Consider the following 27,213-nt stretch of genomic DNA (forward strand, 5'->3'; position numbering starts at 1 on the left):
AATAAAGCCCATCGAGCATGCATGAAATGACCTTCTTCCAGTGTGTGTGTGTGTAGCCCCTCCTCTCAGGGGGCTACAGACTGTGTGTGTGTGTGTGTGTGTGTGTGTGTGTGTGTGTGTGTGTGTGTGTGTGTGTGTGTGTGTGTGTGTGTGTGTGTGTGTGTGTGTGTGTGTGTGTGTGTGTGTGTGCAGGGTGGGGGGGGGGGGATCTGTCGGTCTTCCTGGAAAACCGGGAAAAGCTTCCGCAGCTATAAATAGCTCCCGGTCAGACTTAATAGGCTTTCTGGACGCGGACGCGGCGTTTTAGCGAGGAGTATTACAGTATGAAAGAGTGATGTCTGAACAAGAGGCTGAATCCATCCTGCACTAAACCTAATGACAACGAATAAGAAGGTACGGGGGCTTTTATTGGATTGACGTTCCGTTATGTCAGGAAAGAGGAAAAGATGTGAGGAACTGAAAGCATCAAGGAGAAACTCCCAGGACGATCGCTTCGAGGAAACACCGCTCAGAAAACAGTAAATTAATATCTGATATTCTCCTGATGAGCTACTCTGGATGAGGAAGAATCAATCAGTGGGCTTTTATTTTGAAGTTTCTCACTTTTAGATGTTTTTGAGTAAAGAATCCTTTTACTGATAAAACATTTGACTTTCTTGCATTTCTTTAAGCATTTCCATTCATTAGTGAAAGTGAATCTGTCACTATGTGCATTTTACTATCAAACTAGTATAATACAACTTTTTTTACCTTCAAATAGTCTTCATAGTAGTTTTATTCATAAATGATGATTAGGGATGTACCAACCCTACTTTTTATAAAGGACAATAACAAGTACTAACCTTTAGCAACTTGCAGATACAAGTACCAATACTAGCAAATATTAAACACCATAAAGCCTAATCCATACTCCATATCGAGCGATACGCGAAGGCTACACGTTACCATGAACCACCTCAGCGTCGACACTTCATCCCCTCCAACAGTCTACAGTACGCATAGCGCAGTCCGTCGTGTTCCTTTACAGAAGCTACGAGACGTCTGGAGCCAAAGAAAGACGTGTTTCATGTCCAAAGAACATGCGAGGGTAAATAAAAAACAAACGCTCGTCCATCTTTCGACCGCTTGATGTTTCCCACCAACACACAGGCACTACAACAAAGAGACACACACTATGTCAGAGGTTTCCTGGTTATTTATGGAGGAGAAATGAGTTCTGATGGGCGGATGAATGAATGAATGATGTTGCATGACTTGCTGAGACAAGAAGAGAAACCACAGACAGGGAGCGAGTGGTGGATGAACTAGACTATATAAAATGTAGTGGAAGTGAAAGCAGTCGTGCAAGCTAATATAAACCTCCGTCTGTCTGGTTTGATGCTGCTGCTGCATCTGATGGAAATCATAAACATGTCGTCGTGCAAACAAGGAAACGATGGATTTTGTTTGCTTGTTGTCAAATTTTGAGTGGAAACTGTAGTTTTCCTCTGTGCCAGCAGATCAGCCATAAACAGGCTGTGTGCGCCCAGAAAGGCCACGTTGAGAGTGAAACGTGAATTTCACTCTCAACGTGAAAGAGGTAGTGATTTAACACAAATATAATGATCTTTGTTGTTTTGAAGTGGCTCCAATCACTTTGGATGATGAGATTTTATCCATATACACAGATGTTTTGTACCACGAGGCCTCAGTGGACTCAGTATCTGCTGTACGGAAGAAATGTGTCTCCCTATATGCAGACGATGGTGTGGTAATTGTTCGCTCTTAACAGCACTTCTCTTACAAACAATTCTGATTCCTCCAGTGTTTATTGTGGATTTACTTGCACATGTGCAGAAGTACTAACGAACTGTAGAGCTCAAAATTGGGTTTTTACTCTTTCGATGATGACAGAGGCAGGTGCTTTTTGGAAGACGTTGCACTTTGGGTCCACTGTGACTCCTGAGGGCGTTGTCGCGGACAATCAGCCGAAACGGAACCAAAAGATTAAAGTTTTCACTTGTTTTTCTGGTCCGACTTACTCAAGATCAAACAGAGTTACCACACTCCTGAATTAAAATGAGTTTAACTCTGCTGGTTTAAAAGATTTGTTTCAAACGTGAGCCGACGTGTGAGGAACAGCTTCAGCAGGAGGAAACATTTAAAAAGATGTTGAGAACTCAGAGTTTAACAGGCAGGCAGGCCGATTTGGAGGAGCAGGGAACTAAAACCGGCATAACTTTTAGTGCTAAAAAAAATGTACGTACACACATTTTAAACATGTATAATCCTGGCAAGATGCCCAGAGAATAATCTTCTTAGACGATAAAATATTAAAGCATGTTATGCAAGTCTCTGTCTGATCTTAATGGGAGCGAGTGACGGAGGCTTTTCCCAGATCAGCAGCTCCGTCCGTCTCCAGTGTGAGGCCGACTTCACGTCTCCGCCGGACTGTGAAGGACGGAGAATAACTCAGACTTCCTGAAGGAGGAAACTGATCTTCTGTCAGGACGAGGCGATGGAGAGATGAGAGGAGGAGTGAGAGAGACGACGACGATATCGGATTCATAAAGAGCTCATTAAACAGAAACATCCGGTCATCAAATATCACAAACTGCCCGCAAATTTCATCAAACGCAATTTGATGGCAAGAAAACTGTGATACCTGGAGTAAAACAATCTGCTTGATGTGGAACTGCATTGTTAGAGAAATATAATAAGAGGAAGATTAAAAAAAAGACTTCTAGGTGAAGAGAATTTGATTTTAAAGTTCATTTTAACTTTTAAATCTGAATGTATTGTCTGAATTGTATTTGACCTTTTGATTGTTTCATATAAAATGTGAATTGATAGAATTATCAAAAAAAACATGAATTTTGCCAAAGCAATTAAAATTATGAGGCGTGAAAGAAACATTGATTTTCATAATTTTTCTTAACCGTTGAAGTATTCTATCACGTTTTGTTTGTCTGTTTATTATGATAAGACAATCCTAACTTTTTTTTCCAAAGGTGATGTATTAGCTCGTTCGCTAAACCAGGGGTCGGCGAACCGCATGTGGCTCTTTGGTCTCTCTGCTGCGGCTCCCTGCTGTGTGGAGGAACGATGCTGACGAAGGTCCTTCACTTCTTCACCCCACTGCCACACAAAGCGGCAATTATTCACTTAACATTGAATAATCAGAATCTACACAACCACTGAATGACACTGAAGCCACGGCACTCACTCATGGTTCTAAAAACCCCGAGCTCCTGCATATATGCATCATTAAATAATTGTGTATTGAGCCTCGTTTCCACTGTGCAGTATGTGCCGGTACAGTATAGCACGGAATGGTACGGTACAGCAAAACGTACCCAGACCCAACTGGGTTGCGCGGGGTTGTGAACGGGTAATGATGCAGGTAAGAAACGTCATCACACGACAGCAAACACTGCGGGACGAGCCACAACAAACACATTTGTTGCGTTGCAGCTCAAGTGTCCGAGTAAAGCCGAGAGCCTCCGTACTCTGCGACACAGCGGGGAAAACCTTCTCATTCTGAACAGCGGCGTCCAGCTCCCGCTGAATCTCCTCCTCTCCTCTCGGCACCATGGGGGCTGTGTCGTGCCGACATTTCAATAAACCCAGTTAACAAAACAACCAGTGAGCACAAAGCGGAAAATGTAAACAGCAACGGGGGGCTTTACTGCCGATGAGCCGTTTAAAGTGCTGCTTGTCGAAAGTGACGATCGTCACTACCAATAAGCAGACGGCTGCGTTGTCGGTCCTCCTTATGGAACCGTACCGAGGTGCTTGGTACCTCAACGGAGGATACGGATGTTTCAGTACCATACACAATTTTTGTCCGTGGAAACGGACGAAAATGCTACCGGTACCTTACCATAACGTACCGGCACATACTGCGCAGTGGAAACAAGGCTTCATATACAATATACATGTAAATTTATGCAGTGTTATCTAATTCTTATGTCAAGAAGGTTTTGCAGTTCAGTGGGAAACGGATCCAAAGGGCTCCGAGTGTTGAAGGTTGCCGACCCCTGGTCTAAACCCTGCTGACCTCCGACCTCTGGCTGCTGAAGATTTCTCTATACTGATGAAGTTAAATCCGTCTCTAAAATATTACAAATATGTAGATTTATTTAGCCTCTCATCTCATTAAGTGTCTCATCTGCTCCATTTACACGAAAACACGAAACTCTCATTGCCTTGGTTTGGTGTCAGTTTATGCGACAACGGAGCTTGGAACCACTGGACACAACTTTTTGAAAAAGGTTTTCACTGCCCAGGTCTGAGGAGGATCAAATGTCACGCAGCTGCTGATTTTAGACAGAATAAATCAGGGAAATGAGCCAATCAGGTGAAATATTTAGTGAGAAAGTAGAAAGTAGGACTACCCTGTCAGAGAGGAAGCAGACCTGGGAGTGGTTAATAAGGAAGGAAGCTTACTGAGGAGGTGGGAGCAGATTTGTCCTGAAACCTGAGTGTCCTAAAGAAGATAAAATACTATTTCTGCAGCTCTGACTGAGGCGACGAGGTCGTCCCACCGGCGGGACGAAACGAGGAGCCAAACGAAACCTGGAGTCAAACTTCAGCCTAATTAGAGCTTCAGCCCGTTGCTAAACGCTGCAGATCAATCTCCTAACATGTGGCTGCGTGTTCCTAATGGAGACGCTGCTTCATATCGAGATCAGCTTCACATGTCGACGGCTGCAGCCACAATCCGTCTTCATTAAGCCGGCGCTGCTCTTGGATTGGCTGTGATAAATGGCATTCCTCTGTACGTTTTCTCTGGTGTACCTGCTCCTCGTGGTTTTTCTTTTTAGAGCCCACTTACCTGCGAATCTGTGGAGACTCCAGTGAGAGTCAGCAAAGCTAAAACCAATATGATATAAATAACGTCCTCATTTTCTGTAGTTCTGATTTTACAGGAAGGAGGCGTCTGGAGACAAACTGAACCGGTTCAGCTGGACTTGGTCTTGTTCACATGGATACATCCCTTCACGTCACTGAGGGGACCGGGCTTCTTGTTTGCGTTCAACATGCAAAATGAAATGGCCACCAATGTACTTCAATTCTCTCCAGGAGAATGTGACCACTGTCTGGGAACTAGGGTGCGATTAGTTGGTTAAACGATTGAACAGCCTCCAGTCCGCCCTGGAACTATTAGTTAGACCAATTAGTGTTTTACTCATGTCCAACAGGGATCCATGTGCGGGCCAACAATACGTAATCCAAAACCCCCAATCTGACTAAATGTAGCCCAGGAACTCCACAGTGAGAGTCTGGGAGCTTTTTGATCGTTAATCTTTTAAAACTAACTGAAGAATGTTTTTAAGTTTATTGACTCAACCAGGCTGCTTTCATTATTTATCACCACTTTGATACCTGATCCAAATACAGCCAATATGACCTTTCACCTCCTCGTACTTGGAACCAAACACTGACATCTAAACACCTGCTGGTGGGCCACACTGAACGAGATGACCAGTAGCACCCCGACGAAGCCCAAGCGTTTTGAAAAAGTTTCCATGGAAACAGAGTCGAAACGTTTTCAAAAAGGTGTGTTGTCCCCCATTTCCACAGAGACGGATTTAGAGCATTTTTAAAGGTCGAGTTTCGCATTTTGGCTTGAAATCATTGTCGTGCAAACAAGGCCTCCTCCATCAATTCCCCTGAACTGAGCACACAGGTAGATCATGGAGACTCCTCCCAGAAACACCAGCATGTACAACCCTTTGTGCTTTGAGGACAGAGTACTACCCGATACACCAGCTTCAGCTTTAACGTGGATTTCTACGACTTTCTGGACAATCAGCTGAACAATGATGGGAACGACACTGATAACTGCAGCAATAAAACATAAGCGTAAAACAAACATTAGCTGCTGAATTAAATGAAACTGTCACATTTTGGTGGTATTTTCTGTTCCCTGCCAGTATTTCTCCCTCAGACGTTCTGCTGGTGAATCCTGTCAGAGTCCTGAGACGTCGTGAAATATACGACGTACGCAATCCTGTCGCCACGCCTGCAGCCTGAGCTGGTTTTCCCCAACAGTGACTCACGCCTGCAAACATTTCGACAGTCTGCTAAAGAAGAGCCAGGATCAGCCGGGGATGTGTTTGCTGTATGAAATGTGAAATGATTAGAAGTGATTCCACCTCTTTTCAACAGCACTGAGGAAATCCAGCCTGCAAAGGGAATTCAGAACGAGTGGAAACACGTCCACAGGCTGCAGTTTTCAGGCTGAAGTTAATTCTAGAAATGACTTTGTGCTGAATAATTTAGAGGTTCAAAACTTATTCTAACTCGGTTTTGATCTTTCTCCCAATTTATTCTTTGCAAGTTGAGTTCGGTTGAGATTTCTGCGTCGGAATGTGAATACACAGGAAGTCTGAATTTAGTTTACTTTCTCAAGATCAGAAAAATTGTGACGCCCGATATTAACGTCTCTGGTACTGCGGACAGAAACAGACACCAGGTCGACCGCATGCTGCTGTGTGAGGGCAGAATAAAGACACAGACTCTTTCACGTCCATCAGACCTGACCAGGTTTGGATTCAGGAATCTTCTGGTGACTCAAACTAAAACACGCCGGCAGCTCAGGTAACACAGGAGTTCTTCTCTCATCTGAACCAAAAACAAGTGAGGAAAAGCTTCTGGATAGAAAGATGCTTCACAGAAATGAGTCCCGACAGCTGGAAACGGTTAGAACCTGATGACGGGTAACGAGTAAGAGTACAGCAGTAACAGAGTACAGGACTAACAGAGTACTAGAACTCTCATCCTGTCAAATTCTACACGAGGACTCTTCCTCACGCTACACCCAATAGGAATGCCTGATAGATTGACTAAGCCCCACCCCCTCGCAGTGAGGCAGTGATCACGCTGCTAGTTTACTGAGACCCCCCCCACCCCCTCGCAGTGATGCAGTGACCCCGCTGCTGGTTTACTAAGCCCCGCTCCCTCGCAGTGATGCAGTGACCACGCTGCTGGTTTACTGAGACCCCCCCACCCGCCCCCTCGCAGTGATGCAGTGACCACGCTGCTGGTTTACTAAGCCCCACCCCCTCGCAGTGATGCAGTGACCCCGCTGTTGGTTTACTAAGCCCCACCCCTCGCACTGATGCAGTGACCACACTGTTGGTTTACTAAGCCCCGCCCCCTCACAGTGATGCAGTGACCCCGCTGCTGGTTTACTAAGCCCCGCCCCCTCGCAGTGATGCAGTGACCACACTGTTGGTTTACTAAGCCACGCCCCCTCACAGTGATGCAGTGACCACACTGTTGGTTTACTAAGCCCCGCCCCCTCACAGTGATGCAGCGACCACGCTGCTGGTTTACTGAGCCCCGCCCCCTCACAGTGATGCAGTGACCACGCTGCTGGTTTACTAAGCCCCGCCCCCTCACAGTGATGCAGCGACCACGCTGCTGGTTTACTGAGCCCCGCCCCCTCACAGTGATGCAGCGACCACGCTGCTGGTTCAGCAAGAGCAAGTGACACGTGTCATGAACAGCCAGGGCAAATAGCTACTGAAAGTCAATCAAATTTGGCCACGCCCACTCTCATTTAAAGGCATTTCCATTAAAAATATGCAAATATACAGAAAGAGAGCATCAGTCAGACATCCGTTTAGGAAGTTCTTCAGCATTGTGATGTAAATGTCAGTAAACATCCGACCGTCTCCTTTGCAGCTTTGGATACGAGGTTGATAATTGATGCTTCACTTTAAAAAATGTGCAGATCCGTCTGAGATGATTTGATGGTTTTCTCTCCACCCTGCCTAGAAGATACCAACTCTACTCTGAACGATATTAATCAAATCACTTTAAATTAACTAATAAATAACAAATACAAGAATAAATTAAATAACAGTTGAATTTTTCAAATCAATCACTTGTTTTCTGGGTCTATAGAAAAGCCCGAGCGGCTTCGTTGGGACTGTCGTCAGAACAGCAGAAGCTCGTTGCTTCATTTACAGATCATCAGGTTGAACAACAAGAAAATGCAAATTCCACACTTGTGCTCCAAATACTAGAATCAAACTGGAAGATTCTTGCTAAAGTAAAGAGTGCTTAAAAAAACATGCAAACAAACATGATGCGAAACACCAAACAGATGTGGAACATCAGCTCGACTTTAAAGGGTCTTCACCCGAATTTTAAATGATTTAAAATTCAGATGAATTCGGTTCTTCTTCTTTACGAGCCGAGCTTCACTTTCAAACACATTTTTACTCTTTTTACAGAGTTTACCAAACAAAAGGTTTAAAAAACCAGCTGCAGGATAAAAAGTCCTACTTGCTCACCAGATTATTGATCTTTTTATTTGGAAAAAAACAACTTGTCATCCTATCAGATTTGTTTCATTCTGAAATTATATCAGATGAATTTATACGGACAGTTAAAAAAGAGTGGAGGAGGTGATTTAAACAACGTTTAATGACCACCTCATTGTTAATGTGGGTCCAGATAATGAAGGCAGTGACGACCTGGACACGGTTTTATACTGTTAATGCTTTGTTTTCTCATACATGTGCACTTGTTCCTTCATTTTGTTCATGTGATAATCAATCCAGTCCCTAATTGGGTTTTTGTGATCTGTTTTTCTTCCTTTACACGGACACTTTTTGCCTCGGAGAGGGTTGGAGCCGGTTCTTCTTCTTCTTTACGAGCCGCCCTAATTAAAGCCGCTCTCCACAGAAGGAGGCCGAGAGGATGATGCAGTACGAGAAAACCAAGGGGAGGCGATAAAATCAGCTGGAGAGACGTGAGGAGAGGAGGAGAGGGAATAGAAGGAATCGAGGACGAGGAGCGAGGGGAGAGTTTCACTGTTGACACAGCTTAAAAGAGACGCACAGCGAGTGAATGAGGGCGGAGGAGCCGCAGAGTGCAGAGGAGATGTATAATGACCAATTGTCCACAGCCTGTGGCAGGCTGCAAACCCCTTTAATCCCGAAAAGACTCTTCCTTCCTTTAATGATGCCAAGGGACAGACGGGAATAAAGAAACCCTGTCAAGCTCGGCATGGCTGGCTTTACGAGCGGCAGAGGATTTTCTTCTGCCTGATGTTATGACACCATGTTACACACTTCACTTCCTACATTCGGGGGGCGATAGTTAGCGTGTTAGCATTTAAAGAGTTTTAGTTTGTGTGTTAGAGTTCAAAGTGTTATAGTTAGTGTGTAAGAGTTCAAAGAGTTTCAGTGCGTTAGAGTTTAAAGTGTTATAGTTAGTGTGTTAGAGTTCAAAGAGTTTAAGTGTGTTTGAGTTCAAAGAGTTATAGTTAGCGTGTTAGAGTTCAAAGAGTTTTAGTGTGTTAGAGTTTAAAGTGTTAATAGTTAGTGTGTTAGAGTTCAAAGAGTTTTAGTTCGCCTGTTAGAGTTTAAAGAGTTTGTGTTTTAGAGTTTAAAGTGTTAGAGTTTAAAGTGTTATAGTTAGCGTGTTAGAGTTTACAGTGTTATAGTTATTGTATTAGAGTTTAAAGTGTTATAGTTAGTGTGTTAGAGTTTGAAGAGATTTAGTGCATTAGAGTTTAAAGTGTTAGTGTTTAAAGTGTTATAGTTAGTGTTTAAAGTGTTATAGTTAGCGTGTTAGAGTTTACAGTGTTATAGTTATTGTATTAGAGTTTAAAGTGTTATAGTTAGCACTAGTGAAGGCCGAGGTCTGAAATGCACGGCCCGCCACTGGTATGTATGTATGTATGTATGTATGTATGTATGTATGTATGTATGTATGTATGTATGTATGTGTGTATGTGTGTATGTATGTATGTGTGTATGTATGTATGCATTTTACGAACATTTCGCAAAAACTATTAACCCTAAATGCATGAAAGGTTCAGGGATGATTTCTTATCATCCAAGCACCAATCAAATAGATTTTAGGAGCGAACAGATCAGTCCTGAAGCTGCCGTTAGCAGTCTGCTAGCACACCGCTAACTCGGCTCCCCGCCAATCACGTGCCAACTCACTGAAAGTAATACAAAAGAACAGGAACCAGCAGAACATCATCATCATCATCACCATCACCATCATCACAACAACCATGACAAATAATGGAAGGAGTGGTGGATCAAATAATCATGTAATCCACTGGTTTCCATGGTGACAAATGTGGCGTTGGTGAAGGTATGCGCTCCACCCAGTGCCTGTTTTAGTTTAAAGTGTTTCAGTTTGCATGCAGTTGTGACGATCAGTAAACATGCCCGCTCTTATGGAGCGCGTGCAGAAGCAGCGTCTGGATTCGCTGCTGGAGATCGTGTGCCGAGTCGAAGTCGAGCACGACGACGTCACAATCTTCTTACTGTTGGATTTTATCCTGTCAAAAGACCAATGAGTCAGAGCCGAGCCGCGGCTTCAAAAGTTCACTGGCAGAGGTTTTTCTTTTCACACTTGCACTCTTTGAAAAGTCAATGTCGCTGACTCGGTTCTTACAATGAGGGAAAGGAGTAACCGCGACATGAGAAAAGTAAATCGACCAGACAAAGAGAGTTAACAGCAGTCAGTTAGTCAAACTGGTTGAGTCTAAGAAGAAGCAGAAAAGTCTTGAAGTCTCCGTTCTAAATGAAGAAACATTTCCAGGATAAACGACTGATTTCATTCTTTGCTCATCACCTATTTTCATTCAGGACTTAAACAATTTCTATTTGCACAGGCTTTTGAATAAACTATAGACTTTACTTATCTTATTACCTTTATCTTAATTAAATCTCTTATCTAATTTCTCATCCTTTATATATTGTTTTTAATCTCATTTGAACAGTGAGTGACTTGAAAATTGCTACTTGAAATTAATGGCAGAGTACTTCTTGAAGTGGAGCCATGAAGCACTTCCTCCGCTCATGAGAAACTCATCTTTTCTATGTTGACCGTGTAGAGCGTGTCCGTTGTTGGCGAAGGAGCCGTTCTGACGAGAGGAAGTAGCATTTGTAAGTGATCTGGGACGACAAATACCAAAAGCACAATGAAAAGTCGACCCAGTGGAAAAGATGAGCGTGCGAGAGGTTTTAAAGTATCTCATACTTCTAATTGTTTTTTATTTATTTATTTTTTTCACGCTTGTCCTGTTCGGCAGCTTGGACAAACAATATGATGTGACGGAGCGTTCCGATGTCAAAGCAGTTTTTGCTCTTGCAACAGGAAGAGACCTGGAGTCTCCTGGACATTAAGATTCTTAATAGCTTGCTTAATGTATTTCTTCTATTTCTTTATAAAGCTCTTATGTGTTTCTTGGTGAAGCACTGAATTGCCTTGTTTGAATGGTGCTTTATGAAAGAAATAGCGAAGCACTTCACAGAGAAACCTTGAGATTTCGTTGTTCCCATAGTTACTTCAACAGACAGACAAAATGAGCTGGAGGGTCAAAGCACCAACCTTCCTGACGACAACAAGCTGCTCTACCGGATCAGCAGCCGCCACACTGACTGGAGTCCTCAGACTCTTAGATTTGAACGTTTCGTGTGTTTTGTTTGGGTCGGACGGTGAAGCTGAAGGTTTGAACTGAACCAGTAAATCTTATTTTTACAGATTTTTTTATTCTGAAACTCATTAAGTATCGAGACCGAAGCGGCTCAGCTCACGACAGTAAAGTCACGACATCTACGATTTCACACAAAGTAACAAACATTATCAGAGACCAAAAAGAGAGAGAGGCTTTTACTTTGGAGGAGGAAGTGACTGAAACATACAACTGTAAACTTCTGACTGTCACTATTTCTTATTTCATGGCTTGATTTGGACTTTATGCTGGACTCAGATACAGAAATGTCTATTTCACATGTTGAAATCACATTTTTAACTTGATTGTATTTTCTTATAAAAAAATGAAATAATTATACAGACAGATTTTGTTTTTCCAAGTTGTTGCCATTCCAGATGAAAATTACCCCTCTTGAATCGGAGAAATACAAAACACTAAAAGCTGAAGACCACCAGTCTGTGACATTTTGAAAGAAAATACAATCTTTCTTCCCTAAAGTCGCTAAAAGTGCGGTGACTTTTGGGAGGGATATAGAGTCGCAAAGACGTTATTATTGATGTATTTCCATGACATTTTCTATGGTGTTTTTATGAAAAGACAGAAACTGTCCAGAAATACAGATGAGCGAAAGTTTAAATTACGGGGACCAGAATAGAAGCTATTATGCTAACAAGCTAACTAACTGTCGGAATTGTTTTTTTGTTTTTTTTTAGGAAACACCGTTTTATGATTTGCTGCTGGTTAATCTTCCAAAGTCTCAAAGTTTTCTGATTCACTCCAACCTGTTAATGTATGATTGTACACAAGACAGAGGATCCAGTGGCTCAACAGTAAGTCGTTTTTAGTGTTTCCGTTTCCCTGGAAATAGAAATAGTTTCCAGACTCTGCTGCTGTGGAAATACAGATTGTTCTACTTATGTTGTGGTGTTTGATTTGGGAATAAGATTAGTCTCAAACAGAGAAGCAGAACGATGTCAAAACGAGCCCATTAAAAGGCCACGTTGGAGGGATCGTGATAGTGATATCTCACAATGCACCAAGACGGAGAGAAACCCCGGAGAGCAGAGCGGACCATTAGAGCGAGGCCTCAGCCATTAGCTCAGACTGAAGGGGTCGAGGGCCACACTAATTATCTATACAGACAGATGTCCAGGTAATTAGAGCTGATGAGAGCTGCAGGTCCTCCATTCGGAGGCGGTCGGGCTGCAGAGAAGGACGACGGAGTGGAGGGTGCCGGGAGGAAGCTAACTGTCTTAGCATCCTGGATAAATTCATTCGATTCCTCCTTAATGAGCAAAGAGACGTGAGGACTGATGGACCAATCTGCTGGGCGCATCGTCGGAAGAGCTCGAGCTTTAATTGAAGTCACTTTAGGAAGAAAGAAGGATGTATTATTAAAGGCTCGATCTTATCTGCCATTAACAGAGAGAGCAGCCGTCTGCACATCGGCCGCATCAACAGCAATTATTGTTTACGAGGATGAAAATGATAAAAACGCCACTTCTGCACACAAACAAACAGCTCATTACTTATGTTTCATTAGTCGTACTGCACTGAGCAGGAGCCATGGCTCAAGTCCTCCTGACGCCTCATAGGAAAGTTAAACTTTCTCTTTCTCTGTACAAACATGCAGTGCAGGAACAATTAATCATGCATGTGTCGCTGAGTTCTGCATGTCAACATTCGTCTCCATTAGCTGCTCCTTTGTCTCCAGCAGGAACAAACTGTCCAGTACTGCGGCTCCAACGGGAAGCGCTTCATGCAGAAATAAGCCGCTGCGTTAAAGGAGTGCTGTAGCCCCGACAACGGGACGGGAACCTTCACAGCCTCGGTTGACCTTAAGTGTCCTTCATCTGCAGTGTGAGCCACGGGAAGCAGGGACTCCGACATGCTGACATTAATCCACACAGATTATTTCAACCTCAGATTATTCACCGTCATACCAACATGTCATCTAGTACAGAATTTTGCAGACTAATTGAATTTTAAGACAAGAGAGCTAACGGAGAGCCAGTGTCGAAATGTTTGGACGGAACCACTGGAGTCATTCCTGATTATTTCTTTTTATTTTGGGGTGTTTCTAGTAATTCATGCTGCGTTGGAGTCGATGTGTTCCCTGCATGATTGCAAACTAATTTCCCAAAGGTGAGATTTAAACTATCGCTCTTGTTGGTCATTTTTTATCAGCAAAGCTCACACGTACGGATTTTATCTTCTCCATAAATGATTGAGTATTTCTATGTTTGAGGATGTGAGTGGCTCCTGTTTGGATCAGGTTTGATGGAACTCAATGTCCATGTCAGCACTTTGAAAACGAGGTCTGTCACATGTGAGCGTTGGCAGGACGAGGCTGAGGCGGCGCCGTGTGTACCCCCCCCCCCCCCGACAGGGTGGATGTATCGCCACAGCTGAACGCTTTGCATACGGCGGTTTGTGGAATCAGATCCGACTGCCAAACGCTTCTGAATCCTGGCCAGATATCTGATTTTACAGCTGTGTTATTATGGCTGTAATAGTTTTTAATGTAATGCGCTGAAATACAACCATCATCGCGCTGTCCAATACGTATCTACTTATTTGATTTTTTTCACGTTATTGAAGAAATGGTCAAAGTAAAACCAAACGCACTCCACGAGAGTGCCTTTCCTCCAGGGAGAGTTTTGAGAGACGCTTTGAAGACAAAAGGGCTTTTGAATGGCTGCCACGGCTGGCTGAGTGGAGCCGTGTTAATAATAGACAACGTGAACCAGGCGACTCGGCTCCGGATCGTCGATGTGGACAGGAAGTCGGCTGCAGGCCGGCGAGGCGACTCTCATGACTTGCAAAGTCAGAGAAACGTGTTGAGGGCTGAGTTCTGTCAGCGCTGTGCTTCTTTATCCTGATGGGCTCTGCAGCGCAGTGACTCACCGACACACTGCTGCCGTCTCCACTGGAGGCTCGCTGGGACTGGCATGCTGACGGAGGGACAGCGGCAACGTTTGACACACGGCGACAGAAGAAAGAGCAGAATGGAAGGCGTTCCTGTCCACAGAGTCACGTCCTGGCCTCCTGCGCTGCGCCGCCGCATCCGCTGCATGAGCATCATGCCAACACACGCATGCAAATATAGGGAGGTCCGGAGTACGTGCACACCTAATTGCTGATTTGAAACAAAAGACACACACACACGCACACGCACACACGCACACACGCACGCGCACGCACACGCACACGCACACGCACACGCACACGCACACGCACACGCACACTTCTCCTCCCCTTCTTTCAATGTCTTTCAGTTTTTGATGCATTTTAAAATTACATTATTCATGTCTTTGCTGTTCCATGAGCGCAGCGTACCGTCTCCTCTCCTCTCTGGATCAGTCACTAAACTCTCGGCCATGCCGATGGGAGGTGGGGGAGGGGAGGGGGGGAGGGGGGTTCCGGTGACAGTGCTCCTCCCATCACCGCCGGTACTCCAGCATGCAGTTTGAAGTCGGCGTGAATGAACCGTGTGACCGAGGAGACACTCTGTCGGTCCGTTTCCTTTCATCTGCAGAGGAAGAAGCTGCTCTGAACAAAACCACGTGACACTTTAAAAGGAATGAGCGAATCGCTCTCTGGGCCTGGAAGCAGTGATCAATAAAAAATTCTCCTGATTCATTCAGATGAGGCTCATCCAGCGTCTCGGAAGGCCTCGCCGCTCTGCTGCGGCTGCACACGATATCCAGCGTCACCATACCCAGTGTCTGCATCAGCACAACGTGGCGCTCACCGACATCTAATATCAAAAGAAGACTGATGACGTCTTCAAAACGTCGTGAAGAGATATTCACTGTGTGATGAGCGACCTCTGCAGCCCTCTGGGATTCAAACCAGTGTTCCCGGTCCATCCGCTGCCTGCAGCTGTATCATTGGGTTGTCTATGATTCTTCGGAGGACTAATGGTTTTCTCTGTGACTCCTATTGGACTGAGTGCAGCAGGAAGCACCGGTGGAGGTCATTAGGATCTGTAGCTTCCCGCTCATGTTGTCATCGACTGAACCAGGATTCAGGCCCGGCGGTGACGGCTGGTGGTCGTCAGGCAGAACGACGCACCGTGAGCTCTAAATGCCCCGATAAAGAATGGATTGGTTTCAACAGACTGAGGCAGGTTGCTCTGACCGGCTCAGATTGAAAACACTGTCAGACGTGTGAGAATGATTCACGTGTATTTTACAGCTTTGTCTTCCACCCTGGATTACGGTTTGGTTTAATGTGGTGACAGCAGGAGTCTCTCAGTCAGACGCTGAGTCGGGTTTTATACGTCTCTGCTGCGGGACAGAAAACATCCACCGGAATAAGAAAGTGATCAAAATAGACCCTTATGTTCATCAGTTTTCATTGATTAAAAATGCTTGCACTCATGGAGAGATGCACAGTGAGTAGCAGATTATGTCGTTCATCAACGTTGAGGACAGACCGTAACTCACTTTTGTTTAGCCAGTAATATACTTGTACCTGATTAGTACTCCTGCTGTCTCTGGCTGTTAACTTCAGTAATAGAGAATGACAGGACTACTGTCAACAACAAAATTAAAGAGTGAACATCCAGTTTATAGAGCATCGTCCGCCACCAACATCCAGATTATAGAGCATCTTCTTCCTCTAACATCTAGATTATAGACCATCTTCCTGCACCAACATCCAGATTATAGAGCATCTTCCTCCTCTAACATCTAGATTATAGACCATCTTTAATCTTCAATTCATCTCGTCATTTAACTCTTTATGTTAAATGTAGTGCTTCAGTAAATCGTTGTTGCTCCATATTTTGTGAAATTGAACGTTGGTGGCATCAGGGAAGCAGCGAAACCTGCCAGAAACCTGCCAGACGTCAGCGTGAAGTCACATGAGTGCAGCTCCAGTAGAAACTCCCTCCATGATTCAGTGAGTTTGTGTCTTGGTTTGCGTTAACGACACGGCTTCCAAAGTGGAAGAAAATGGAAAAGCTGAGCTTGAACCAGAGTGCTGCTAATTAAATGTGTTATCTTTGTCCCTCTTGTGGTTTCATACAGTCACACACGTAAACCGCCTCGCTTCCTCAACCTTAATTAAAACCTGCAGAGGAACGAGTGACCCTTCGGGCTGCTGAACGCCGTCTGAGAACACGGTGAGAACCTCGCAATGATCCCAGGAAATAAAACACTGCAGGTTGTTTAAGGCAGAGCGTTCCCAATGCGGGAGGACGAATCCCAGCTTCAGCGTCTCGCTCAACATGGACCGGGGTAGCTGGGGGATCGAACCTTCAACCTTCTGATTGAGAGACGGCCCCGCTCTGCCAGACTGGAGGCGGGGTTGTGACATCCGGGTTTCAGCTTTTCAGGCCCCGTTTACACGACAACGTTGTCAAGTGAAAACACAAAACTTTAATAGTGTTTAAGAGCAGCGGTGCTCGGAGACACTGGAAACGCTTAAACTGCGTATAGACGGTGGAAACGCTGCTCCTGGTCACTGCGGCCGTAGTCACTAGTTGTGGTGCACATGCTCAGTAGAGACAATCAGATCAATCTTTCATCCAGAGTGTCATGACTCCCAGTCCATCTTCTCCTGGGACTTGATAGTTTTATTTTGACAGTCACCGTAATAACAATCCAACTTGGTCCACTAGAATGTCTGTGTTCTCACATTGATAATGTTTAGAGTGGATTGTTCTGTGCTGCATGTGTGTGTGGTTTCATTAGAAAAACAAACACACTCGTGGCCCAACTTGAAACCTACAAGGTTTTCAGTGTTTGTCATTTCTATGGAAACAGACATTGTTTTCAGAACGTAAAAACAGTTTTCACTTGAAACGCTGTCATGGAAGCGGGGCCTTCATCTCATATTTTGATCAGATTGTGGATTTCCAGGTCTGACTTTATCGTGGTGACAGACACTCTCAGAATTTTGCCGTCTAAATATGAAACTCTTCTAAATTTAAAACTCCAAAAATTTGTTTTTCACTTGAAACATTGTCGAAGAAACGAGGCCTCAGTTTCATACTTTCTGGAACTGAAATTCCAGGTGATAGAGCATCTTCCTCCTCTAACATTCAGGTTGTAGAGCATCTTCCTCCTTCTAACTGATGAAGCTTCAGATGAACTCAAATGAGTGAATCAGTCATCAGATTGAGCCTCACAGTGTTGACGGCTCTTCTAATGTGTCACAGCAGCTCTACAATAACCAGACAGTTATTCAGACACACTGAGGGAGACAATTAAAAGTAAAGCAAGAGTAACTTGTCATAGTTAAACCTTGCCCAGCACTGTGGACGACACAGGAATCCTCTCGCTCCTTCAGCTGTGCAGTTCGCTGCTTCCGGAGTAATAAGAGAAACCCTCAAAACTAATCAGGAGCCGAGTGTTTGAGGTGCGGCTGGCTGATACATAATGCAGAGACTGTTAGTAGAGTGGCCAGCGGGGGTTCTCGGGCCGCTGCCCGGCGGGGGGGGGGGGGGGGGGGGGGGGGGGTAACCACGAAGAGAGATGCAGGGCGGTACGCCACGCGGCTCCACCAGATGACGGAGCGGACCTGTTCGGCTGAAGCAACGCGTCGGGTAATTTCTCTGCAGCCTGTCGGCTTTGAAAAAGGCCATTTGACAAGACAAGCACGTCGCTTTTCATCTCAATAACTAACAAACATCCAGCCAGTGAGGAGGGAGAGTCTCACTACACTCCCACACAGAGAGAGAGCGATATGAGAGAGGACGGAGAGAAAAGAGAGGGTGACACTCGGAGGGAAAATGAAAGCCAACAAGAGAGGCTTGAAAGAGAATAGGAGAGTAGGGGAGGCTCATCCAGGCGGAAATCTCAAAGAGAAACTGAAAGCTAAAGGTATAGCAGCAAGAAGGAAAAAAATAAAAATACGGCTTTCTCGATGCCGAGTATCAAACAAAAGCAGCAGAAATCCAGTCCGGATTCCCTGTTATAACACAGCAACGGCTCAGTAAAGCTCAGAAAAGCTGCACCGAAAAGAGAAAAGAGACTGTTTGTATGAAGAGACGGACATCAGGATGAAGGTGTTGGACCAGAGAGAAGTCATCGAATCTCTGATCCAACACTTTAAGTCAATGAACAGAGGAAGAGACTTTAAAACTTAACTTCTGTCTCACTGAATCACATCGAGCTGTATGAGGCCTGTGAACTGAAATGAGTTTGACTCTTCTAATCTCGATAAATCCAGTTACTCATTTAGCTTCTCAATAGAAATGTGACAATTTGTTAATTAATTCAGATTTTCTTTTGAATTGGGGCATTTCCCCAAAGGAGCAATACTTACGTGATGGATTACAAATTAATTAACTAGTCCAGCTTTTTTCAAACTGCACAATGTCCACCGGAATAAATGTCCTGGAGCCAAACCGGAAAATCCACAATCTGATCAAAATATGAGAATCGTAGCAGATTATCTTGTAGCAGATTAGCTCGTAGCAGATTAGCTCGTAGCAGATTAGCTCGTAGCAGATTAGCTCGTAGCGGCAGTAGATCGTAACAGGTTTAGCTTGTAGCAGCTCATAGCAGCAGTAGTTCATAGCAGCTGTAACATTCTGCAGAGTGACATTAGCCAGTGCAGTCATATGACCGTGATCATACGAACCCTCATGTTGCATAGTACCAAAGATATATGCAAAGCTACAATCACAGTGTCAAGCGGCTTAATGTGTTGGATCTCCATCCCATTCCTCCTCGCCGCCTCCACAGAAGCTCAGAGAAACAGAGGGATGTAAAAAGAAGGCGAGCAGGAGGAGGAGGAGGAGGTGGTGGTGTTGGTAGAGTCAGTGAGTGGGCAGCAGGCAGGACACAGTTTCTCTCTGTGGTTTTCTGGCCATGAGGGTTAATGTGCGAGTACAGAAGCAGAGCGAGAAGCAGATTCGTGATGACAGGTTGGCTCGGTGAAACTCTCCAGGCAGCCCAGCGCCACTCCGACACACCGCCACCTCGGCGGGAAAACATGTGAAACTAATGGTTTCCAATTTGCTCTCGGGGTCTAATATTTACTGACGCGTCTCAGCAGAAATGAACTTATTACACAATCCCTGCACCGCTGTGACAAAGCAGGTAATAACCACCGTGTAATTGATTGCTTTGTCAACACTTTATGTAAGGTGTGTTGGCGCTGCAGCACCGGGTAGAAAGAGCAGCTTTCTCAGCCGCCCACGCCTCCTCCTGCACTCCTACCACCACTTGGTGACGACCCCTGGAGGTCAGCTAGCCCAGGCATCCATTCTCTTAACTGCCGTCCCCCGAGACGTCTCTTTCTCCACCTCCTCTCACCTCGTGGTGCCTCTGAAGCAGCTTACCAAACAGCCAAACGCTGGTGTATTTTTACTTCTCCTCGTGATGAGGCCATTTTTTTTTTAAGGATTCCTCCGCAGCTCCCAGCAACACGCCAACGAGATGTTGTCTATTTTCAAGCTGAGGCGTCTCAGCGGCTACTGTTGCACTCAAGTTGTGTTCTCTCCGCCTGCCGGCTCCATCTGCAGCTTCGAAAATCAAACAAATTCAAATATTGAATGACTATTATCTGACAATCATGCTTTATCTTTCCACTTTGGCCTCCTCATCATGGTGAACTGCTGCCGGCAGGGAAGCTGAAGACAATATCAGCAGGTTGTGTGTGTGTGTGTGTTTTCGTTTTATTTTATTCCACACAACCAACCAGTCAGCCAACACTCACGACTCAAACCAAAGGATCTACCAGTCAACTCATCAGAAACTCCTCAACCAAGCCATGGATCAATCATCCATTTTATATTTGTATTGTTTACCTTTTCATTTTGTTTGTTTTCTGCTAAAAAGTTCAACAAGTCACCCGTCCATCACAACAATCATTCATTCACACCGAGTGTCTCACCAACTCAATGTTTGATGGCTGTTAATTAAAAAATGTTCTTATAATAATATTATAATTAAGTTTTCTGTTTCTGTTTTAGAAAAGTTTTGTGGTCAGATGTCATTGTTTAAAAATTATCTTCATAACCAACAAAATGCCACAACACACACACACACACACACACACACACACACACACACACACACACACACACACACACACACACACACACACACACACACACACACACACACACACACACACACACACACACACACACACACACACACACACACACACACACACACACACACACACACACACACACACACACACACACACACACACACACACACACACACACACACGTTTTTGGATTGTACAAACACAATGAAAGTCCAGAATCAAACCAGGGATCGTCTTCCGGTGATGTTGGAGTACTTACCACTACACCAGTCAGTTAAGTATCCGTCGCCTGTTGCTTCTGCCTCATGTCTTACTTCTGTACCTATGACTTTGTGTATTTTACGCTCTGTACAATCTGAATAAACAAAACTGTGACTCCGCCACACAAACCCAGCGACGCCTCCGTCACGTCTTCCTGCACATCTAAAAACCAAAACATCGAGTTTGACACGATAAAAAGGCTCTGATCACAAACAGAATCTTTTCTAAGAGGATTCAAAACATCCACAGGTGGTTTGAAATCCAATCAGATTTCAAGAGTCTGCTTGTTTCTTCTCTCTGAGGCGCCTCACTGGTCGGATGTTTCTCCAAGCAGGAGGAACCAGAGGAGTTCAAACCAGCGAACATTTACTGCCGGCAGGTCGTCTTCTTAAAGAAACATCAACGCTCAAGTCCCAACTCTCCCAACAGTCGTCAATCAACACAAGACGACTGCGTCAGCAATGTGAGGAAACAGACACACGAGGAAAATACTCCCCACAGCAAGGCTGAAGGCTGTGGATCTGGTCCAACATGTCAGTGCCATTAAATCCTGGAAGCTTCTGGGTGAGACTCATCAATGACTGTCATCGTCTCATCTTTAAAGGGGTCATATTATCCAGCTTCATACTTTCACATGATCTCATTGGTCCAAAAACTTTGTATTCAAACTTTACTGCCCTAAATGCAGTTTTTCCTTGATTCTCCTCCATTTGAATCTTGGATCATAGGAGCTGCATTCAGAATCTGCTGTGTCTGTGTGAGCTGGATTGGCTCCGCCCACACATGCCCATCTTGGGAAGAGGAGGAAGTACTTCCACTTGTGGTGCCATTTGCCAGAGCAGAGCTGCCTAATTGTGGGAGGAGTCAAAGGGAGGGCCTACCTTGATTGTGATTGGCTAAACCCTCGATGACACTATATAGGGTTTGATTTCTGATTGGATGGTAACAAGCTCGGGTGAAAGATGACAGATTTTCTTCACTTCTGGTGCGTCGTTCCAGGTCTGGGGATGATTATTACTGTTGGAAAACCATTAGGAAGTGAATTTTGCATACTATGAGTGCTTTAAATTAACTTAAAGCTGACCTCTGAAATATGTGTGAATCAAGGGAAGAGTATAAACTGAAGAAGTACCTCGGAGCAAAACGTCTTTAGAGATCTGACAACGTCCTGATGACCTGATTCCAATCAGGTCTTCAGATACAGACCACTGAGGACTGGGACACCTCACATGAGCTGCAGACTCAGAGATGCTCTTCCCTTTTTGTTGTCAATCAAATCTTTATGATTACTCATTTCCAGTTTCTCTTATCATCTCTGAGAACATTTCCTGGTAAAAGACAAGGTTATGACTTTATCATGTTCTGGCTGATTGTCAAGTATAGTTGGGTACTAAGTCCTAGTTTGGGGTTTTCAGGACAAAAATGCTCACCGTTCTTAAATCATTCCTTACAAAGGGATTTCCAGTGGGAACAGGACAAACTGAGTGAATCTTCAGCTCTGTTTCCACGACAACGCTTCAAGTTAAAACGTTTCAGAGACGTTTCCTGTTTATTCTGCAAAGTTTTGAAAACGATGTCCGCTTCCACAGATACAGCAGAAACACTGAGAACGATGTAGTTACAGTGTTGGTCCACTAGTTGGTGCTGATGTTGGTTTTTGTCATGAAACCAAACACATTAACAAAGGGAGGACACAGACAGTGGACAGACGACCAAGTTAGATTGTTATTATGGTGACTGTCGACTATAAAACTACCAAGTCCTATTAGAATCTGGATTGGGAGTCTTGACACTCTGGGGGAAACATTGTTCTGATTGCCCATCTGTAGAGTATTTGCAAAACTACTAGTTACTACGGCCGTGGCGACCAGGAGCAAGGGCAGAGTTTCCTCTCATTTACCCGATGACGGAGTCTGAGCCTTCTCAGAAAGTTGTGTTTTCAGTGGCTCCGACAACCGTTGTCATGTAAGCGGACCCCCCAAAAACATCAAGGTTTGTCGTTTTCACTTGAAAACGTTGTGTAAACGGGTCGTTTGTCATTTCTCTGGTGACGGCTCTCGTCTCCGATACTTCGTGAATGTAGCGGCACCAACCTGTCGGCTTCATTTATTCAAACTACTCATAATGAAGACGGCCGCGAAACACCAAAAATCCAAAAACCAAATCAACCATGTGAACGTTTGATTTGTAACATGTAACATCTTCTCGTGTTGAAACGACAGTAACTCAGGACAGACGGTCTGATTTCCTGCGGAACACACACGTCTGTGTGAGTCCAGTTCAGAGCCGGTGCTCGGGGCTGCGGGCTCGCGCCACTGGATCAACGTTAAGATTTCACTGATGGTGTTTGAATCTTTTCACGGCTCCGCTGCTCACTCCGAGCCGTCCTGCAGCCTCTCGTCCTCCGGCTGGACTCTGATGAATGTTTGTTAAATCCAGACTCAGGACTGAAGGTCGTCAGGCTCTGCTTGCTGAATATAAACCCTGGATCTGATCAATCTGATCAACAGCGGCTTCTAAATCACTTCTCACAGTGTTTTAATCACCTGCGTGGGGTAAAAGGAGCTTGGTGAAACAGATTCATGTGGCCACTGCTTCAAAAACGTTCTTATGATCGGCGATGCTCATGACTTCACACTGAGCAAGTTGTTCAGCTTCAATAGGAGGAACTTTGGTTTCAGCGGCTCCTCCAGGGTTCAGTTTCCTGGAGAGGATCCTGCATATCACCTTCCTCCTGTCTAAGTAAGCATCCTATCGTTTCACGTAAATACTTCTTATCGCAGGATGAAATCATACATGTAAAATCACCACATTTAAACAAGTCGTCTCACTTCTGAGATTATTATTCAGGAAAATATTCACAATATCAGAAATATTACAATCAGGAATGACAGAACATCAGATTTTCACAGAACAGCTGTGGGTGCAGATAAAATACCAATAATATAATCAAGTTTTCATCAGAAACCTTTATAATAATGACAGATTGTATCGCAGAATCTTCTGCTGTTTGTGGTGTGTTTTGAGACATTTTCTGAACCAATTCAGCAACCGTGTTTCCCCACCGCCGCCGACGACTCTCCGCTATTAATCACTGAAACTGGCTCATGAAGGGAGGTACATGAAGGCAACTGGCTCATTCACACAATGTTATCGTTGCACATCTCCAGCACAATATCACCATATATCACGACTGATATATCGCAGCAGAACCAACACCAACAAATGAGTTCCAGAGACGCAGGCATCAATTTGTCCACAGTTCAATAAGAACAATACAGTAAAATCAAAAGGTCAAGTGGGGCCGGTTCAAGTGCTTCTAAAGCTCATTAATGGATTCAAAGTGGGAAACTTCAGCTGCTGTTCAAAGTGTTCCAGGTTAAAGGAACAAGCTCGTCCAGAGGAAACCTGCAGATTATCTGCAAAGACTAACATCACCGACAGATTCACACAACAAATGAGGGTATTTGAATAATCCAAGCAAAGCAGCATGCGAACTCCTGAGAATATAACTCTCACCATTAAAGCACATTGTTGACTGGAGCAGAGAAACCATGGATGGACTGCTTTGTCCAACTTCAGAGCAGAAAAGGGTTTTATAGTTACGATATAAAAAGTCCAACCATCAATCTTCTTTCCTGCTTTCTCAGAGTTATGATAGTAGAGTCCTGAGTTAATCCCAGCAGATTATGACTGAAGGCAGATTACATCCCGGAGCAATTACCATCAAACAACCAACACGCACGCATTCAAACACAAGGGCATTTAAGAGACACGAGTGTAAAAATCAGTTTGTACTGTGGCAGAAAACCAGTGTATGGACAGGTAGGTCATGGAAGCACTCCACACACACCGCTCACGCCCCCGATGGTCACTAAAACCTGAACACCGCTGCGGAACAACACAACAGAAAACGAGCCGTGGCGTCCTGCAGCTTCGCGTAAACACAGAGATCATTGATCGGTGGAGGAGTTCATCACTCCGATCACCACACACTTTACCGACTGATCACCGAGACGCCATCGTCTTCAAACAGCATCCAAAATCTATAAAGCAACTTCTGGAGCACTAAGAACCTGCAAGAGGCTTAATGGAAGCTCAGATCCATCAGGAACAAAATGATACGAAGACATCTGATGCGTTTCATTAGTGGTGGATTTCCAACGCCAAGAGTCTTTGGTTGACCACGTTTGAGTTTGAAATAAATGAACAATTAGACCACAGGAAAACGTTAAAAAATAGGAAATGTCACCGGAAGTTGTCAGCAGCTGTAAAACCTCTGAAGTCACAGTTTATCAGTTTTACAGGTTCCAATAGAGAGGATCAGGATGTATTTCAGCAACATCAGGCCTTAAAGGAGCTTTTCTCTGAGTGACCTACCTGTTCAGATGAAGACACCATGAAAATAAAAACCAGCTGAAACACGTTCAGACAAAACATTTAAATGATGGAAAAGAGGAGGCTGACAATAAATGTAAACTAATTGGTGTGAATTCTCATTCATTTCTATGAATCTAAAAAAAATCAATAAAAATCTAACCGGTTTTAAATTAAATAAAATCCCAGTTTTGACACAAAATATACAAATAAACTAAGTTAATCAAAGTGAAATGAATTTCGACTGAATGTTGCACGTGGAGGAGAAGATGGAGGGATGAAGGAGAGATGGAGGAGGGTTTGAGTGACTCACCCTGGGCTGCCAGTTTTCATACTGTTTCTGTAGGTTTGCTCCGATCGTCTCTAGAGCTTTCTGAGGACTCATGGACAGAGGGTCTGAGGACGGGGACACGGGGACACGGGGACACACACACACACACACACACACACACACACACACACACACACACACACACACACACACACACACACACACACACACACACACACACACACACACACACACACACACACACACACACACACACACACACACACACACACACACACACACACACACACACACACACACACACACACACACGTTTAGTTTCAGCTTCAAACAAGAGGTTCTTCACTAAATCACACACTCCTCCAGTAAAACTGAAGATAATCACTGCAGCGGGACAAACAGCAGAACTTGGATCGAGTGGCTCTGATCACCGTTGTCGTGGAAACGGACTCAAACGCGGGCAAAAGTCTTGTGTTTCCACTCGGGAATGTTTGTGTGTAAACAGGCCCTGAAAGGAAAAGCTGCCAAACAACCGCTGAAGACATCCTCATCCTCAGAACATGCAGACGGAGTGTGAAACAAAGAGCTTATCTTCTGAGGAGAGGAAGTCATCACTGGAGTAGAACAGAGAAACTGTGTTTCACACAAGTGAATTACAGCAACAAAAAAAAACAAAAAAAAAACACAAACACTGAGTGTTTTATCTTTGTTGATAAAGTATCTTATCGGTTATTTGCTGATTGTGATTCTGAGGAGGAAGATTTGCCCCTGAGGAGGACGACTGGTCAGACATAGAGCGCAGCGGTCGGAGTTTCGTGATGCACCTGAATGCATCACTCAGGGCTGTCAGCTCCTGCAGGTCAACCAGACCACATAGAGCAGCACATTACGAGGTCAGGAAGACAGAAATATCACTTTTATGGCAAATTTTGGAGAAGCAGAGGCGCTCAAAACAGTGCAGATACAGGCGGAAGTAGAATCTGGTGGCATGAAGCTTGTTAATCCGCAGAAATCCATAAATAAGCTGCGTCACTGATTAAGCCGCAGGGTTCAAAGCATGTAAAAAAAAAAGCAGTGGCTTATAGCCCAGAAATTACAGTAATGAAATTTACAATGGAGATAAAGTCAAGGTCTCACCAATCCAGCACTCCAGTCTGGCACATGGCGACGTCTTGACCACGTCGGGGGGGTCGACTCCCACGTTGAGGCACAACACCAGAGCGACACTCACCGTCTTCATCTGAAACACACAAAGAAAACCACATTAGAACAGAAGAGAAAGACTTTATTAATCTCAGGGGGGGGGGATTAGATTATCTTCACATCAGCAGCACACGACGGAGACTGACGGCAGGACAAGAAATTCTACACTGAAAGAGGGGCAGGAAGTGACAGGACAGGAAACACTGGACATGGAAATAGAACCATCATTGATCCGCGGCCGGTGGGGAGAGTCTCGACACACTGAGGCTCGACGGGGCACCAGAGGCGTCCCGCAGGGCAAGTTAAAGAACACAGTGGTGGTCAACCGTCACTCCTTCCCCCGTCACCACTGTGGAAACACGTGGACGTCCGGAAAATGTAATGACCCGGAACGATGACGATAACCTCCGGGCGGGGGGCGACAGACGCGGCGATCTGCCAGCTGATCACACACATTGATTCTCCAGCTGCTATAGAGGAAAAGTACTTTGGAGAAACAAAGAGCTAAACAGCTTCTCCACCTCCAGGAATCTTAAGAAACGGGCTGAATGTGAAACTCATGTAGAACTGACACACCTTTCAAGGAAGTCCAAATCAGTCC

General features: G+C 44.6%; 1 protein-coding gene across 1 annotated transcript in view; it reads right to left on the reverse strand.

Annotated features, from left to right (window-relative positions):
- The window catches only part of rptor (regulatory associated protein of MTOR, complex 1), a 205,834-nt gene that overhangs the window by 156,641 nt on the left and 21,980 nt on the right, over positions 1 to 27,213 (reverse strand). The window contains 2 exon segments of the mRNA XM_080462735.1: positions 25,431 to 25,513; positions 26,547 to 26,649. Coding sequence (XP_080318861.1) covers positions 25,431 to 25,513; positions 26,547 to 26,649 — 186 coding nt within the window.

The sequence above is a fragment of the Lipophrys pholis genome (genome assembly GCF_963383615.2).
Source record: "Lipophrys pholis genome assembly, chromosome: 5".
In the NCBI taxonomy this organism is placed as follows: domain Eukaryota; kingdom Metazoa; phylum Chordata; class Actinopteri; order Blenniiformes; family Blenniidae; genus Lipophrys; species Lipophrys pholis.